Here is a 14,949-nt window from a genome sequence, read left to right on the forward strand (position 1 = left end):
CCCTCCTAGGATTCAAGTCATGTTTCTGGGTGAGCCAGAACTGCTGCTGCAGTGAACGAGCGGAAGGGTTTCCAGTGAGAAGCCAGAGATACCCTCACTACTGCCCCTGCCTGCGCCCAGAGCCGGTGCGGCGCCACTTGCTCCAGGTGCCAAGGAGAGAACAGCAGGATCTTGCAGAGCACGCTGGGCATGCTCTCCTCCAGGGTAGCACTGCCAGCACCACCCAGCCGTGGCCTATGGTACCCGGACCTCGGCTGTTGGGATTGCCTTTCTTCACTCATCCACCTGGGGTCGGTTGAGAGGACTCATGCTCCTGAGACTTCTCAACACACCTTTTCTGTCTGAAAACCATAGCGGCCAGGGCCAGGCAGGACACCTGGGAAGGGGAAAGGCAAGGGGTGGCAACATGGTGGAAGTCATCCCCCAACCCCTTTAACCCCAGAGTACAGGAAGACGGCGGCATCCCAGCAGCCCCAGGTAAGGACTAAGGCAGACGGCGATGGTCCCAGGCATCACTCTGCCGTGAGCAGCTTGCGAGCAGTTACAGCCACAGGATGCAGTTCTCACATGTGGCAGGGGAGGTCTCCGACCAGGACGCTGATCTCACTGGGGCGCCCAGTCACCAGCTTGGAGCCCAGCAGAGTGAGGCAGGTTCCTCCGGCTTTAGGGCCTCGAGCGGGGACAATGGACCTCAGCTCTGGATTCTGAGCGAGAGAAAAGTGAGAGGAGGAATGATGAAAACTGAGCAAACATCAGTCAAGGGAAGAGTCTGGTGGAGAGGGCAAGGCAGTGGGGACCTACCGGGGAGCTGCTGCTCTACAGAAACAGGCTGCATGCCTGCTTCTGCCTACAGGAAGTGAAAGCTGAACTGGGAGCTTAACTCTCAGGGTAGAGGGCTGGGGCCGGCTTCCCCTCACCGCAGGGGAGCGTGCATGTGGACAGTTACTGTGGAGCACTACACGCATGGCGACACTCTGCCCTGCAGCCAGCTACATGCATGACCCTACCTGAGACTTGACTTTATAAGCTCTCGGGAACAGCAGACAGAGGCTCACAAGCACCGCTCACAGATGAGCCCTGTGATTGTTATACCTCCTCTGTTCACCCTGTTAGCACGCACTCCTGGATCAAACTCCTCTGCAACAGGACGAGCTCTGTTCATGCTCTACCTGGCTTCTCTGAGCTCAGAAAGACTCGATTCCAGGAACAGGCACCATCCCCTCCCCCACAGCGCCTGTGACCAGCAACCAGTGGCGCAGCACCCCTTGCCCTACAGGACAGGTCCGACAGGTCCTGATCAAAGCAGTGGTCACGTTACCTGGTAGGTGAAAACATGCTCTGAAACTCCGTGTCCTCCTCCCGGCACTTCCACTGCCACGTGCCCAGCCCTCTCTGTCCAGCTGCTGCCAGTGGTGCACACAATACTGCGGGCAATCAGAGAACAGCATCACCGTGGGTGCGACAGACAATCTGCACAACGCGGTGCTTTAGGTCCTACTGAACAACTGAGCTCCCACCGGTCCATCTCCAGCACTGTGCTCAGTAGGAGAGTCATCCTGGGGGTGGGACAGGACAACTCCAGGGGGAGCCCATTGACATGCAAATATAGGAGGGACCCAGCAATGCCAGTGTGTCTGGCAGCAGGTTACCGAGGCCGAGCTCGGGGCTTGGTGCTGCTGTGGGCCAGGCAGGAGCTGTGTCAGGGGAGGGAGGCTGAGCGATGCTGCCAGCATCACTGGCTGGCAAGGGAAAAGCTTCCTTGGGCAGGTAGGTTTCTGCAGTGGTTCTTAAAGGTGTCTGACCCCCAACCCAGCCAATCTCCCCTAGAAACTGGCTCCCACAGCTGGATGCAAATGCAGATTTCCTGCACCACCGCCATCCCCCCACTGCCTGGGGGGCCATGTGGGCCAGCACAACGCGGATCAGCCAGCTGGTGTCTGCGCCAGGGAGCTTGCATCCAGCTGCCAGGCAAGGTAGAGGGGCCAGAGCATTGGAGAGCACAAAGAAACCAGGCTGGGTCAGTTTCCATGATCAGAGGCTGTTCACATCTCTACTTTGCTCTGTGCTCCACCCTGCTCTGTCCAGTTCCTATCCCTAGAGCCCATGTGTTCCCATTTCCCTCTCCTCTGCTGCTCCTGCCCATTCCTTCCTCCCTGCGCCCTGTTCTGTGCTGCACCTCATGCTGTAGGGCTTCGCCCTCCTCTCACACACCTGGGTCTTGGGATGCCCCTGCTGAGCACCCAATGAATGTCGACCAAGGGTGTCTCTTTTTTACAGTAGCCTCCAGCCTAAGCATGGCTCGTGCTTCCCTTCCTCCTCATTACCACCAGCTCCTACAGGCCTTGAGGCTCCTGTTGCAGTGCAGAACCTGATCCTGGGAGCAGGCTGCCCAGGGAGGCAGGGTGGGAAATGGCCCATCCCAGTGTCAGCAGGCAGGGGAACCCAGCAGAGGAATTTGCTGCCTAGGCACACGTCACAGATACTTGACCTGCTGGAAATTTCATACTGTAGAGCATCCACAGTGCAGGGAATTCCTGCCACGGTGACAGTCTCTGCAATGTCCTGATGCTTCCGGCCGAGGTTCGAGCCCACTATGGTGATTCGGGTGCCCCCTTCTACTGGACCAGACAGAGGATAAACCTGCAGGGGTATCCACGAAGGTGTCAGTGCACGAGCACTGCAGGCCCCACACAGCCATGCTGGCTAACACAGTGCAGGGCCCCTGGATGGCCACTTTCTGCCCCTTCCCGGCCTGGTGCACAGGGCTGTAGCTGGCCAGGACTCATGCTGGGCTGTTCCATGAACAGGAAAGGTCAGAGATGAGGACACCAGGACATTCTCCCTCCCATCCCCAAAGCTTTACTGGTGGAATAGTCCCAGTAAGGATCCCCCAAGGCAGCCGTGGCTCCTTGTCCTCGTCTGCTCGCTGGCGCACATACCCCTCAAGGGACGCAGGGAGGAGACCGCACACCCCATCACCCTGCGTATTACTGATACTGCACAAAGTGCAGAAGTCCACCTCAGCACCACGGACACAGCAGCAGCTCAAAGGTATTCACAAGACAGCCCAGAGCCCACAGAGCTTTTAGGCTAAATGCAGTGAAGATGCAACACCTGGGTGCAGTGCACTGTCAGCGGGAGGCTAGGTGACTGTGGTGAGTACTCAGTGTGACAGGCACTTGCTATCTGGCAATGAGTAAGAGCTGGTATTTTATGCTTAAAGGAATAAGACTCAGCAAGCCTGGTCAAGCTTATGCCGACCACTATCTTGGGACTGCACGTGCGGACCCCCGCCCAGTTCCCGAGTCCAGCTGCTTCCTGCATGTTTGTTCCAAGTAACCTGAGCTGCACGCCTCCCATGGCCAGGTGACTCCCTATCGCTCTGAGTCCAGCTTTCAGTGCCGGACAGGAGAAGGGGAGCAGAGGGAGAGGAGGAACAAATGCCACCTGAACTTCCGGCAGGATTTCTGAGCTGCTTTGTGCAGAAGCAAGTTCACCAAAGTCAGGCCCCCACCTGCAGGATGGGACAGACCCCCCTTGGCCCTGCAGAGCCACACGCTACCGAGCAGGGGTTACTCACTGAGTGAATGAGGGGTGCTGGACATAAGTCTTCTACCTCTTCCCTGCAAGACTCCCGGAAGATGCAGCTGGGCTGCTCCCCACCACACCACACACAGCTGTACTTGGGGTCAGCCGTCTGGCAGCGGCTGCAGTCGGCGTGTCCCACAGAGCAGTTGTAGAGTGTCACTGCAGAGGTGAAATGCGGAAGGCTGTCAGTGGACACCCCATCCAGGCACAGAGCGACCCCAGCCACCTGACTTCTCTGACCCCTTACACCACCATCACTGTGAGGCAGAGTCCATCAGCATCCAGGCACAGTGGTTCTGCTGATTTCTTCAGCAGGGGCTTGGTACAAGACACCCTGAATGCAAGCCACCCCTATTTAAGGCTTCCTTGCTATCCCTGGCCCATTGGCCAAACTCTCTTTGGCTGGCAAGGCGTTGCTCCCCTACCATGGAGATCTGCTGCACTGTCCACACGGAGATGTTGCCGCCTCTGCACAAACAGCATAGCACTGAATTCAAGCTGAGGTGCTGTGTAACTATACTGCAAAGAGACAAGGGTATCAGGGGATCAACGGAGGCACTAGCATGGCAGCTGGGTAAACAGCAGTGTCTCATGTATGTCTCCATTCCACAATAGTAGCCTGAGAAGAGGAGCCACATAGCCCACGCAAGCAGAAGGCAGTCACTCTTCCTGGGCCTGCGTTCTTTCACCTCCTTCCACAGAGGCCAGGTCTAAGACCTCGATATTACCCACATTCTCAGTGCTATCAGCAGACCGGGATGTTAATTCTTCAGGTCTCCTGCTTGTGTCTGGCTTCCTGTCTTTCTGATATTCTCTAAGAGGATTTTTGTAAAGGCTCTTCCACCAGCAATGGAAGAGCTCACATGTGGGTGAACAGCACTGCTGCTAGCAGGAAAGGCAGAGGCTTGGATGAAGGAGTGTGGGCACCATTGGCGACATGTTGGGGGTGCACATGCACCCCATGAGATTGGTGATGCACCCCCTGTGAAAAGTACTACTGACTCCTGCAGGCAGTTGCCGCTCGTGCCCCCCCACCCCCACGCCCCTTGCTGCTGACACTGCCAGCGGCGTCTGCAGGGGGTCACTCACCACTAGTCAGTGCTCACCACCCCTGCTGCCGACACCACCATGGCTGCCTGTGGGAGCTCCCCGCTCGCTGCCCCCACGCCCCTGCTGCCAACACTGTCGCCACTGCCTGCAGGTGGTTGCCATGCCCCCCACCAGCCTCTGGAGGCATGCAGCATTCTTGCTGGGCACCACATTGTGTGCCAGAGCGGGACAGTAGTGTGAAACATGGCAGGTTGGCCTTGCTGTACCACCAGGCCAAGGCACAGATCACACTAAGCTTCTGCCCACTGATGAATCAGTCGTCATTACGTGTTGGGCAGCAGTGTCGTGGGCCAAGTCCCCATGCATCAGGCCCCAGCACATCACTAAAGGCTCCACAGAGCTTGCAATCCTAGCAACTTTAAAACCCCTCTCTAGCCGGACCTGGAGAAGACTGTGTCAGCGTGATGTCTGGGACAGATCTGCCATTCCAGACACCTACCGGGTCGAGCTGGCATGTGATGTAGCAGAGCGATGGGTTCAGTTCCTCCCATTCCACATAAGCATCCACTGCCATGGTCCGGCCCTCCAGAACAAGGACACACTCATAATCCCACTGCTGATCCTGCAGCCAGGAAGATACACAGGATGGTACCAGTGCCTGCTCCCACGGCTGCACCTGCCCACAGAATACTCCCCACTGCCCTGCAGCCCAGCCTCCCCTCCAGCTCCCGTCTTGGGGACGAGGCTCAAAGCACTCCAGGAGCCTGCAAGTCTGCGCAAGGCAGTGCCTCAGCTTTGCTGGGGCCCTTGTGTCCCAAAGCACACACAGAGATCCAGGTGCCAGAGGCTGCCCTGCTCTGGGCACACCTGAAGTCCTCCCCGCACTGATGGGAAATATCTATCACACACCTCATACAGATGGAAGTTTTTCCCCAGCAGTGTTATCTTCCGCTCTACGTTGACTGGAAACAGAGAGGATCCCTGAATGCCCTGAACACAGGGACAGGCTCTGGGACCCCAGCTGAGCTCTTCGTTCTGGAAAACAGACATGCATGGAGAAAGCCACGCTTCCTCACAGCCAGAGCTACAACTGCCCAGGTGAAGTCTCCACTCAGGGCAGGAAGTGGGGCTTCCCAAACAAGCTACGGACAGCAGCGTATGTGCCCAGGAGAGTGAGCAGGAGAGCACAGACACTTGCATGCCCAGGGAGCACTGTGCAGCTTCCAGGAGACTGTCAGACTCCAGCTAAACGCCACTGGAGCACCAGGGCCTGTCCCTGCTGAGGCTGCCACCACCTGCTCTGGACACTTTGCTACGCCCCAGCTCCTCTGCCCTGTCAGGAGACACCTCCCGCTGCGTGCTGCAGGGCCTCCCAATTCAGCGAACTGTCCCCCTGTTCCACGACAGGTGACAGCACTCTGGGGTCCAAGAGCAGCTTCAGAGACTCACCACGTCCAAGAATCCAGGGGCATCGTACTGGTAATCAAGGCCAGGGTGCAGAATTCTGGGGAAGTCGGGTGCATCCCTCTCTGACGAGTCTCCGTCGCCTGAGAGAAGAGTGGAAGCAGAGAAGGGTGACGTATCATTCTCTGTCTGCAGCGGATCCATCCAGTCCTCTGCATCCTTCAGCTCCGTGCCTTCTCCAAGCAGCCCGTCTGGAAGAACTGAGGAGGGAACCTCAGAGGCGGGCAGTTCAGTCTCTAGATCTCCTGGGAAATCAGCAGAGGAAGTGGGGGCACCTGATGTCTGGTTGGGGGTGAGGGGAGAGGGGATGGCAGACGTGGATGTCTCAGCACCGGGGAGAGAAGTGGGAGGCCAGGGGGAACCAGTGACATCAGAGGAAGGGGTCACAGCTGCCACAGCAGGCAAAAGAGTGCCGACAGCAGGTGTGGTGGGTGGGTCTGTGTACAACTCTTCTGGGACTGTGGCTGGTGCAGGGGAGGGCAAAGCTGTCTGCTCCGCAGGCTCTGCTGGGCTGGTAGTGGCAGACTCCACAGGCAGCTCTGTGGCGAGGCTGATGGCAGTGGCTGCATCTGTTGAGGGCGGCACTGTGGATTCTGTGGCCATCTTAAGAGAGGTGGGGAGGGCGGTAATCGGAGGTGCCGAGCTTGGGTGGCCAAAGGTCCCTGAGGGCTCACTGGTTGGGTTAGGGATGGCAGGCAGAGTGGTGGGGGCAGGCTTGGTGGTGGGCATGGTGGTAACCACCGCAGGAGGTGGGGAAGTGACAGGTTCAAAGGCCTCTGCCAGGGTGCGGGTGGAGGACATGGTGCTGGGAGCGGCTGAAGAAGGAAATGGACTTGAGGTTGGAATCTGTGCCTGGAAAGAGCCAACGAGAGGGGAGAGAGACAGAGAGAGTGTCATAGCACACACACGAGGGCAGCAACACAGGAGAGAAAACATACGTGAAAACAAGGGCAGGCTGGCCCCACATCCCCCGTGAAGGCTGCCCTGGCTCTGTCGAGCCAGGGGACGAAGGCCACAGCACTGCACCTTCTGGGGGCCTTTGGGCTGAGGACCCAGAGCACAAAGGGTCAGCCCAGCCATCGGCCTCTTCGCTCACGTGGCTTCCTCACCACCCCCCAGAGAGGCACTTGTCACTCCCCATTTCCCTTGGCCTCTCAGGTGCATCAGCCTGACACCTTAGGCTAGGCCCGTCATCTCCCCCACCTCCCCCTCCAAAATTGGTTCTCTGTTCGAGCCTCCCTAGACAGCTGACATCAGACAGGCAGGCAGGACAACACTGACTTTCCTGAACGAGAGGCCTGACTTGCATCTCCCTGCACCTGACATCCCCTTCTTCACCCATGCAGAGAACCCCCTCTGCCATGGCTACGAGGCAGCCAGCTCTCTGAGAGCTTGGAGCCTCCCCCGGGCACTCAGCTGGCTGTTATCTTGATCTTAACATAGTTCCAGCCCTGCTGGAATCCAGTGGAGTCCTCTGCAGACAGGACAGAGCTGGAAACACACCCTCTCATTGTAGATAACGATCCCTTCTTCACAGGTGGCTTTGTGGGTGCAGAGGTGTTGCCGGATGCACCAGTTACATCCCCAGCAACTGCTCACACATTTCTGGCATCTGAAATGAAACAAGAATGGCCACTGAGGAGGTCCAGGAGGGAGATGAGGATGGGCAAACCCTAGGATAGCTGCAGACAGAGAACCACTATGTACTCACGGTGCTGACTGCCACATCAGAGCTACAGCAGCACAGTCGTAGAAGGAGAAGTCCACTGACGCAATGAAGGTATCGTGGAAGCGCACCACTAGCTTGATGGTTATGTGGTCTGAAAACGATCATAAAAATGATGTCCGGTCCTGGAGCTGAGATAGGTACCCATGCTGCAATGTTCTTAGACAGACAGATGTACATGGTACACTTCACAGAGGGGAAGCTAAACGTATCCAGTTATCTCAGCTCCACGAGGAAAGGTTAAGAGAACTTGCTATGTTTAACTGGGGAAAGGAAATTAAGAGGGGGTTATAAGGTTCTGAATGTTTGAACAAGCCATAAGGGAGAGGGAGAACAGCTGCTTTCTGTCTCTTCCAACCCCCATGTGTTTCTAAGTGTTTTCTCTCCCTCCACAACTTGTCACTATGCTCAAGGTGCCCTCAGGACAAATGAGATGGGAGCAGTCAATTCACTCCTAATCCCAGGCACATTCAGAATCACGCTCAGGAGCACAGGAAACCACTCAGTCAGATTCTGCTTCCCACTTCCCTGATCTCCCAGCTACCAACTGTCTGGGAAGCTGGAATGGCACAGGCGTGTGGTGACAGGACTGAAGAAAGATGCCAGCATGGAGGAAAAAAGGCTGAAATCACCCTGAGAAGCTCTCATGTCTCAAGCAGTTATTCCCTTGCTGAACCAAGTCCTCTGTTTCCTTGCATGTCCTCTATAGGCAGCATTTCACTGACCTGTTCCCGTTTGCAGAGTCGGTGCCTGGCTGGGGTCAGGTGAGGGACACACAATGCCTGACTCTATCAGCGTTGCTGGACTCTCATAGTCCTCAAAGTAACATGAGTATGATTCTTCCTCGCGCAGGGAGGGCAGGTCCGGGATAGTCAGGAATATCTGCCAATCCAGAATCACCCAGTCAGTCATTGGACCCAGAGTAAGGTGCACTCCTTCAGCTAACACCGCTGCATTTCCCTCCTCTCATGTGGTAAGAGCCCCACGAACACGGTGTTGGTCTGCCCAGACACAAGAGATCCCCTCCCTGAAGTATCTAGCATCTTCAGCCCTGCTTCCCCTTCCCATTCCTTAATGCCCCTTGTAGGCCAGCATGTACTTAGACCTATGCCCAGCTCTCTAGATGTGAATGAGATTCTCACCAGCTCTGGGCACACCACAGTTCTCATCATGGAGGTACCGCCATGTCCCAGTGGCTTTCTGGCAGCTGCTGGGCATTAAGCTGATGATTACAACTTTCTGTCACTATGCTGAACTCCTTTTAATAACTGGTGCGGTGCAACCTGGGGGCAGGGGCATGTTGCCCCATGTCAAGCCAAGGAGAGGTTCTGCATTAGCAGCCAAAAGGCAAGTCAAACATCCCAAAGATGCATCATTCCCATATTATCTCGCAGGTATACATCTGACTGCATGAGGCCGCAAGGATTCCACCTCTCCAGGGGCTGTCTGACACGCAAGCACCCAGTGTAGGGAAGACATGGGACAAATCCCAAGGTTTGGTGCCTCAGGTCTCAGGGGAGGCAGCAGGAGATGGGCTGGCTTACATCAGAACAAAGGTGGCTCTCCACCTACAAATGCAGAGCAGGGAGAAGACCCCTTTGCTACCACAGAAGCCCTCCAGGCAGAAAGCTATATTGCTCACACTTCTCTTTTCTTCTCTGCTGATGTTAGCTGGACTTAGCGACTGGACAGACAAGCACTGTTGTGTAGAATTGAAGCTCCAGAGCCACTGGTCACTCGCTCTCGATCTCAGGCACTCAGAGCGGCGGTTGCACCTGAAGAGAAACAGCAAGGAAACCATCAGTGCTCTACGTCACAGAGGAGGGGGTCATTCTTTGTCTTCAATGCAGGACTCTCCTGAGCAGGAGGGGTGAGGGCACCCGACACACTAGCTACAGGAGTGACAGCAAGCAGGGGCCCGAGGTCACCTCAACTGCCCCAGCTGCGCTACAGGAACGTGCAGTCGTGGGCACGGATGGGTGCACATTAGATAGCACACAGCCCCGTTCTGCAAATTCCATTTACAGTTTACCGTGGCGTCGCCTGGGGTAGCCCTGCTAACTGTGCAGTAATGAAGCCTGTGAGCAAGAAGGGATAAGGAACAGAGCCCAGGGCTGTGACTGGCACCCCATCAAGCTCCACAGCGGGAGAGAGGGACAGGTTAGACGAGTGGGAATGGAAGAGCGCTTGATGGGAGCTGGAGTTCTTAGCCCCATCAGAGCTGGGCCTGCCAGGCATGGAGAAGAGTGTCAAAGGCTGAAGAAGAAGAGGAGCAGCAGCAGTGGAGAGGAGATGGCTGTTTGGCACCTTGGGTGGAAAAGGTTTCATGCCTTAGCAAGGAGGACGCTTGTACCATACACAGCACCTCAAAACAGTCTGAATCCCTACGGCCTAAGGCCTTATAAATGCACCAAAGTACTGTGTCTTCTTGCAGTTTTCCAGCAAAGCTGATTGCAATAAACAGGAGAGAATGAGGCTGAACAGCTGTTGTGTCACCAAAGACCTTACCGTCCCTGAAGAACACACCAGCCACAGTACGGATCTCTCAGTGCCAGACACGAGGCACAGCTCAAGTGCCGTGAGCAGTCAAAGAGGGGAACCCGTGCCACCTGCCAGAGAAAGAAAAATTAGTTTAGGGCAACTTCAGCTCTGGATCAGCAGAGCCAGGCCTCCTGGTTTCTTCTGCTCTCTCAAAAGCCCCCCCTATGCTGGTGCCCTCTGAACTTCCTCTCAACTCCCACAAGCACTGGAGATGAAAAAAGGAAACAAATTTTCAGAAATGGTTGCCTAAATGGCCAGTCCCATCCCAGCGAAAGAAATCTGTCCCAGTGCTTACTGTTGGCTGTTGCCACCCTTTGCTGCAGGGGGTTCATTTGCTCTCACCATTGCCTGGGTCATGACATAGAGGTGCTGCTGTGCCTGGTCAAACAGCAGGTCTCCGCTCACAGCACTGTTTAACTGGATGACTAGAGAGGCATATATATTGGCATCACCCGTGGCACTGAGGTAGACCTGCAAGAGACAGGATCTGAGGGGACAGGCAGGAAAAAGGGAGATGCTTCAAGTGACAGGGTGGGCGTGTGGGCAGCTCTCCGTCTCTTCTCCCTGTTGCATATTGTCATGACCTAGACAGCAAACACGCTGTGGAAGAGGCTGCCTCTTTCCTGCAGAATGGTGCTGCCCTGTCAAAGGGGGTCCCAAAGCTTGACCAGTGCCCCTAGGTGCTTGAAATGAAAATAAATAACGGGGAGCCAGCAGGAAGCCAGGGGAGTGGATGAACAGACAGGTGAGAGAGGCAAGGGTGCATGCCTGCAGGTAGGCTAGGGGCTGGAGGGCAGAGCAGGCAGAGATGAGGAGAAACCAGGTGGCAGAACTGGTAAGTGAATGAAAGGCCCAAAGGATTGGAGGGAGATTGGTGAATGGGACGAGCAGGGTAAGAATTCCACCTCCCGGATAAAACTCCTCACTGACCCGTGCTGAGTCCACAAGACGCTTCAGAACAGGCTGGGTCTGGTGGGGGCGAGGGTGGCACGAAGCCCAGTCAGGGACAAGCCAGCCCCTTGGCATGAGACTTTGTGATTATGGTTCTTGAAGGAGGAGCAAGAGGGAGCCAAGGCAGGGAACGAGCGGGGAAAGGCCTAGCACTGTCTGCAGAGCCAAGCAGAGCAGCACCGGTGCTGGCTAAGGGAAGGCAATAACTGGAAAAAGGGTTTTGCACAAATAGCTTTGCTGGCTCCTAATGACAGCACGGCCATTGTGGCAAAGGGCCGCCAGGTGGGGCTGCCGTACCACACAAGCGGCATGCTCTTGGGGCATGAGAGCGCATCTCAGCCTGTTGCAATAACAGCCTGCGGCGGGAGCATGACAGCTGGTCAGCACAGCTCATCTCCCTCTGCTTTGGGAATGGTGGTTGTCTGCATCCTTCCCAAGCCCCAGAGAGGTGCAGCACCCTGACTGTGTGCAGTTCATTGAAAGGGAAACTGAGGCACAGGGCAAAGCATTGTGTCTCCTGCAGAGACAGGGGAAAAGCTGACATCAAAACCTGAGTCCTGGCTCCTCCTGAGCACTGCAAATGCACCCTTCCTCCCACGCAGAGGGACAGGAGCCTTGCTGGAGGAAAGCTTCCCAGGCAGATGCCATCTTCCCTCTCCTGTACCTCCCCACAGCCCTATTTTCCCTTTGCTTGTCCCAGGCAGCTCCTACCTTGTGAAGTCGCCCTCGACTGTCCCCTAGGAAAGCGATGGTGTGGCCTTCCTCTGCATTCACAGCCACAGCAGTCAGGCGGGCTTCCGGCCTCTCCAGAATGGGTGCTGCTTCCAGAGGCAACCGGCTGGCCATGGGGCTGGGCGTGTGGTCTGAGCCACAGGGGTATGCATCCAGAGTGTCCTTTGGAGGAAAGGAAAAGAAACAAGGGCCTTTACATGCATTGACTGCTTGCTCTTCCAGCCCATTCCACCCAGCCATGGCAGCATGTGCCCCAAACAAGCCGAGCCCGCAGATCAGTCTCACCCCCACCCATGACCTGACAGTCAGGCAGCGGCACAGGAAGGTGCCTTTCACTCAGAAGGGCCTGGGGCCCCCCAAGTACTTCTGCTCCATTGCAGCAGAGACCAGGTCTGTTGTGCTCAGACCTGTGTCTTCACTACAGGCACCGCCCACCCCCCACTTCTGTCTGCCATTGTTTTGCATGGGCTTGGGCCTGCCCGATTCAAAGGGACTGTGCAATGCGGCGCAGGAAGGACGACCACTCGTCTCACAGCCCTGAAGGAGGACCTTAGCAGCTGTCATTGCCCAAGCAGGGTCAGGTAACTGCCCGAGAGGCGGACCAAGGTGCTGGCTGCAGTCAGCCATGGACACTTCCACACAGTGCTGTGCAGCAGGAGCTGCCGTGGCAGGAGAATGACATCACACTGAGTTGTCAAACGCATCAAATTTTGCCCTGCGCTTCCCCTCAGCAGTGCCCCAGGGCACAGTTAAGGGTATCTGCATGCCCCAGCTGGACGTGGTCATCTTGCCCTATCTGGATTTCTTTGTAAAATGTGACCTTAACTTGGCACTTCGTGGGCTGTACCACTTGGTTCTGTGACAGTTACGTCCCTGCAGTGTCCCCCCTTGCCTTACTGACACAGGCTCTCATCATCAGCTGGGGAGTTCCTTGGGTTTTCAGATGAGAGCTCTAGCGTGCATCAGCAGATGCATCACCGACAGATCCAGAGAGGTGCTCTTCCTCCTCTATTCGGTGTTGGTGAGGCCACAGCTCGAGTACTGTGCCCAGTTTTGGGCACTGCACTTCAAGAAGGACGTGGACAAGCTTGAAAGGGTGCAGAGAAGGGTCACTCACATGGCCAAGGGCCGGGGGCATGGGCCTTATGAGGAGAGACCTCGGGATCTGGGTTTGTTCAGTCCGAGTAAAAGAAGGCTGAGGGGTGACTTGATGGCTGCCGACAAATATGTCACAGGAGAACACCAGCATCTAGGAGAGCAACTTTCAGAAAAGCACCCCTGGGAGGACGTGGCCCAACGGACACAAACTAGTCGAGGAAAAGTTTTAGCTGGAGATAAAGAAAATCTTCTTTTCCGTAGGGTTAACTAAAACCTGGAACACACTTCCAGCAGAGGTGGGGCAGTCACCATCCCCGGCAGTGTTCAAAAGGAGGCTGGATAAGCACCTTGTTGAGCTCATTTGAGCCCAATTACATCCTGTGCATGGCAGGGGACCAGACCCGATGATCTTACAGGTGTCTTCTGGTCCTTCTTTCTATGAGTCTGTGCCTTGCTCCAAGTGTGAGATACCCGATCCAACCACCAAATGCCCTCACAGCAACTACACGGGTGAAACTAAACAGCACCTATGCGCTAGAATGAACTCTCACGTAATAAATACAGGATGGAGATGCACACACCATCAGGAGCACATTTCTCAAAGAACAACCACTCTCTGACCTCGCTATCCTTGTGCTCAAGGGAAATCTACCCAACACCTTTAAAATACAAACTTGGGAACAAGAATGCATAAGCTGACGGGATATTAAGAACCACGGGCTAAGCACTGATACTGGTTTAATGGCACACTCTATTTTACTTGATTCCTGAATTCTTTCCACACAGGAGAAGAGAGAATGACCCTCCTCCTTTTTGAAAGGCCTTGATTTCCCAGTACGCAGCTGCTTTTCTTCTGCTAACTGTGAATCTGCTTCCCCTGGACATTTCTCTCACTTCTTTCCACTGCTGTTTTTCACTATGCTGTGCCTGGCTCCTCATGATCAGACCTGACAAAGAATGCCTTGAAAGCTTCTCTAACTTTATCCCAACTACACAGCTGGTCCAATAAAAGATATGGCCCTAAGAAAGTCTTGCTTCTCTTGTGTAACTGTTAGTAACTTAGGAAATTACAACCTAATGTCTGGGTTGTAATGGAGTCTGGGTACGAGATTTCACTTAATGTCACCCCATGGGTGATTTGAAGCATCTGTGTTTTTTCACGATTAAGTTCATTAGGAACAAAGGGGAGACCAACAGAGATATTACATTTCTTGAGTGACCCGTTTTATTATTAACTTTTAACTCCAAAACTAATTAAGTGATTGGCATGTGGGTTCCCAGAAATCAATCTGTTCTCACAGAACAAGTCTAACTGTGGAAAGGACCTACTGGGTGCTTTCCAAACAAATACAGAGTTTAAGAACACCTGCTAAGTGCAAAATGGAGCTCAGCCTTTAGTATAGCATCAAAACCAGCATCCCCCAAGCATTACCATCCTGTCTGCATGGGATACTGGAGCAGCGGGAGCCCTGGTCACACACCACAGCTCAACTGCGTTAGGCGTTTGCAAACAGAACAAGATACCCTCTGCCCCGAAGCGTGGGCAACCAACCTGCAGTGTAAGATTAGGCAAAATGGATGGACAAAGACAGGCAGGGAAGTACCAGGGGACAAGGAGGCACTGACACAAAGTGGTTTGAGCATTTCAGTGCTCTTTCCTTGAATCTTGCCAAGTTCTTTGCCTCAACAAAATCTCAAGTCAATGAACTGCACAGTCCAATTACGCAGTATGTGAGAAACAACTTCCCACGACCTCTTAGAAGGTGACACCTGATTGCAGGGACAACCCCTCTTGGACT

At 55.0% G+C, this 14,949-nt stretch overlaps 1 protein-coding gene across 8 annotated transcripts in view; it reads right to left on the reverse strand.

Moving 5' to 3' along the window:
* PLXNB1 (plexin B1) overlaps positions 1-14,949 on the reverse strand; it is an 87,707-nt gene that overhangs the window by 18,882 nt on the left and 53,876 nt on the right. For all 8 annotated transcript variants that reach the window (XM_090021651.1, XM_090021653.1, XM_090021647.1 and 5 more), the window contains 15 exons: positions 12,032-12,214; positions 10,712-10,840; positions 10,337-10,437; positions 9,471-9,603; positions 8,554-8,710; positions 7,814-7,922; positions 7,606-7,714; positions 6,088-6,954; positions 5,548-5,673; positions 5,138-5,260; positions 4,014-4,107; positions 3,581-3,747; positions 2,489-2,640; positions 1,319-1,424; positions 568-704 (listed from right to left, as the gene is read on the reverse strand). In XM_090021651.1, coding sequence (XP_089877777.1) covers positions 568-704; positions 1,319-1,424; positions 2,489-2,640; positions 3,581-3,747; positions 4,014-4,107; positions 5,138-5,260; positions 5,548-5,673; positions 6,088-6,954; positions 7,606-7,714; positions 7,814-7,922; positions 8,554-8,710; positions 9,471-9,603; positions 10,337-10,437; positions 10,712-10,840; positions 12,032-12,214 — 2,693 coding nt within the window. The remainder of the gene's footprint in view (positions 1-567; positions 705-1,318; positions 1,425-2,488; positions 2,641-3,580; positions 3,748-4,013; positions 4,108-5,137; positions 5,261-5,547; positions 5,674-6,087; positions 6,955-7,605; positions 7,715-7,813; positions 7,923-8,553; positions 8,711-9,470; positions 9,604-10,336; positions 10,438-10,711; positions 10,841-12,031; positions 12,215-14,949) is intronic.

This window comes from Crocodylus siamensis, chromosome 11, assembly GCF_052110815.1.
Source record: "Crocodylus siamensis isolate JL-2025a chromosome 11, ASM5211081v1, whole genome shotgun sequence".
Taxonomy (NCBI): Eukaryota; Metazoa; Chordata; order Crocodylia; family Crocodylidae; genus Crocodylus; species Crocodylus siamensis.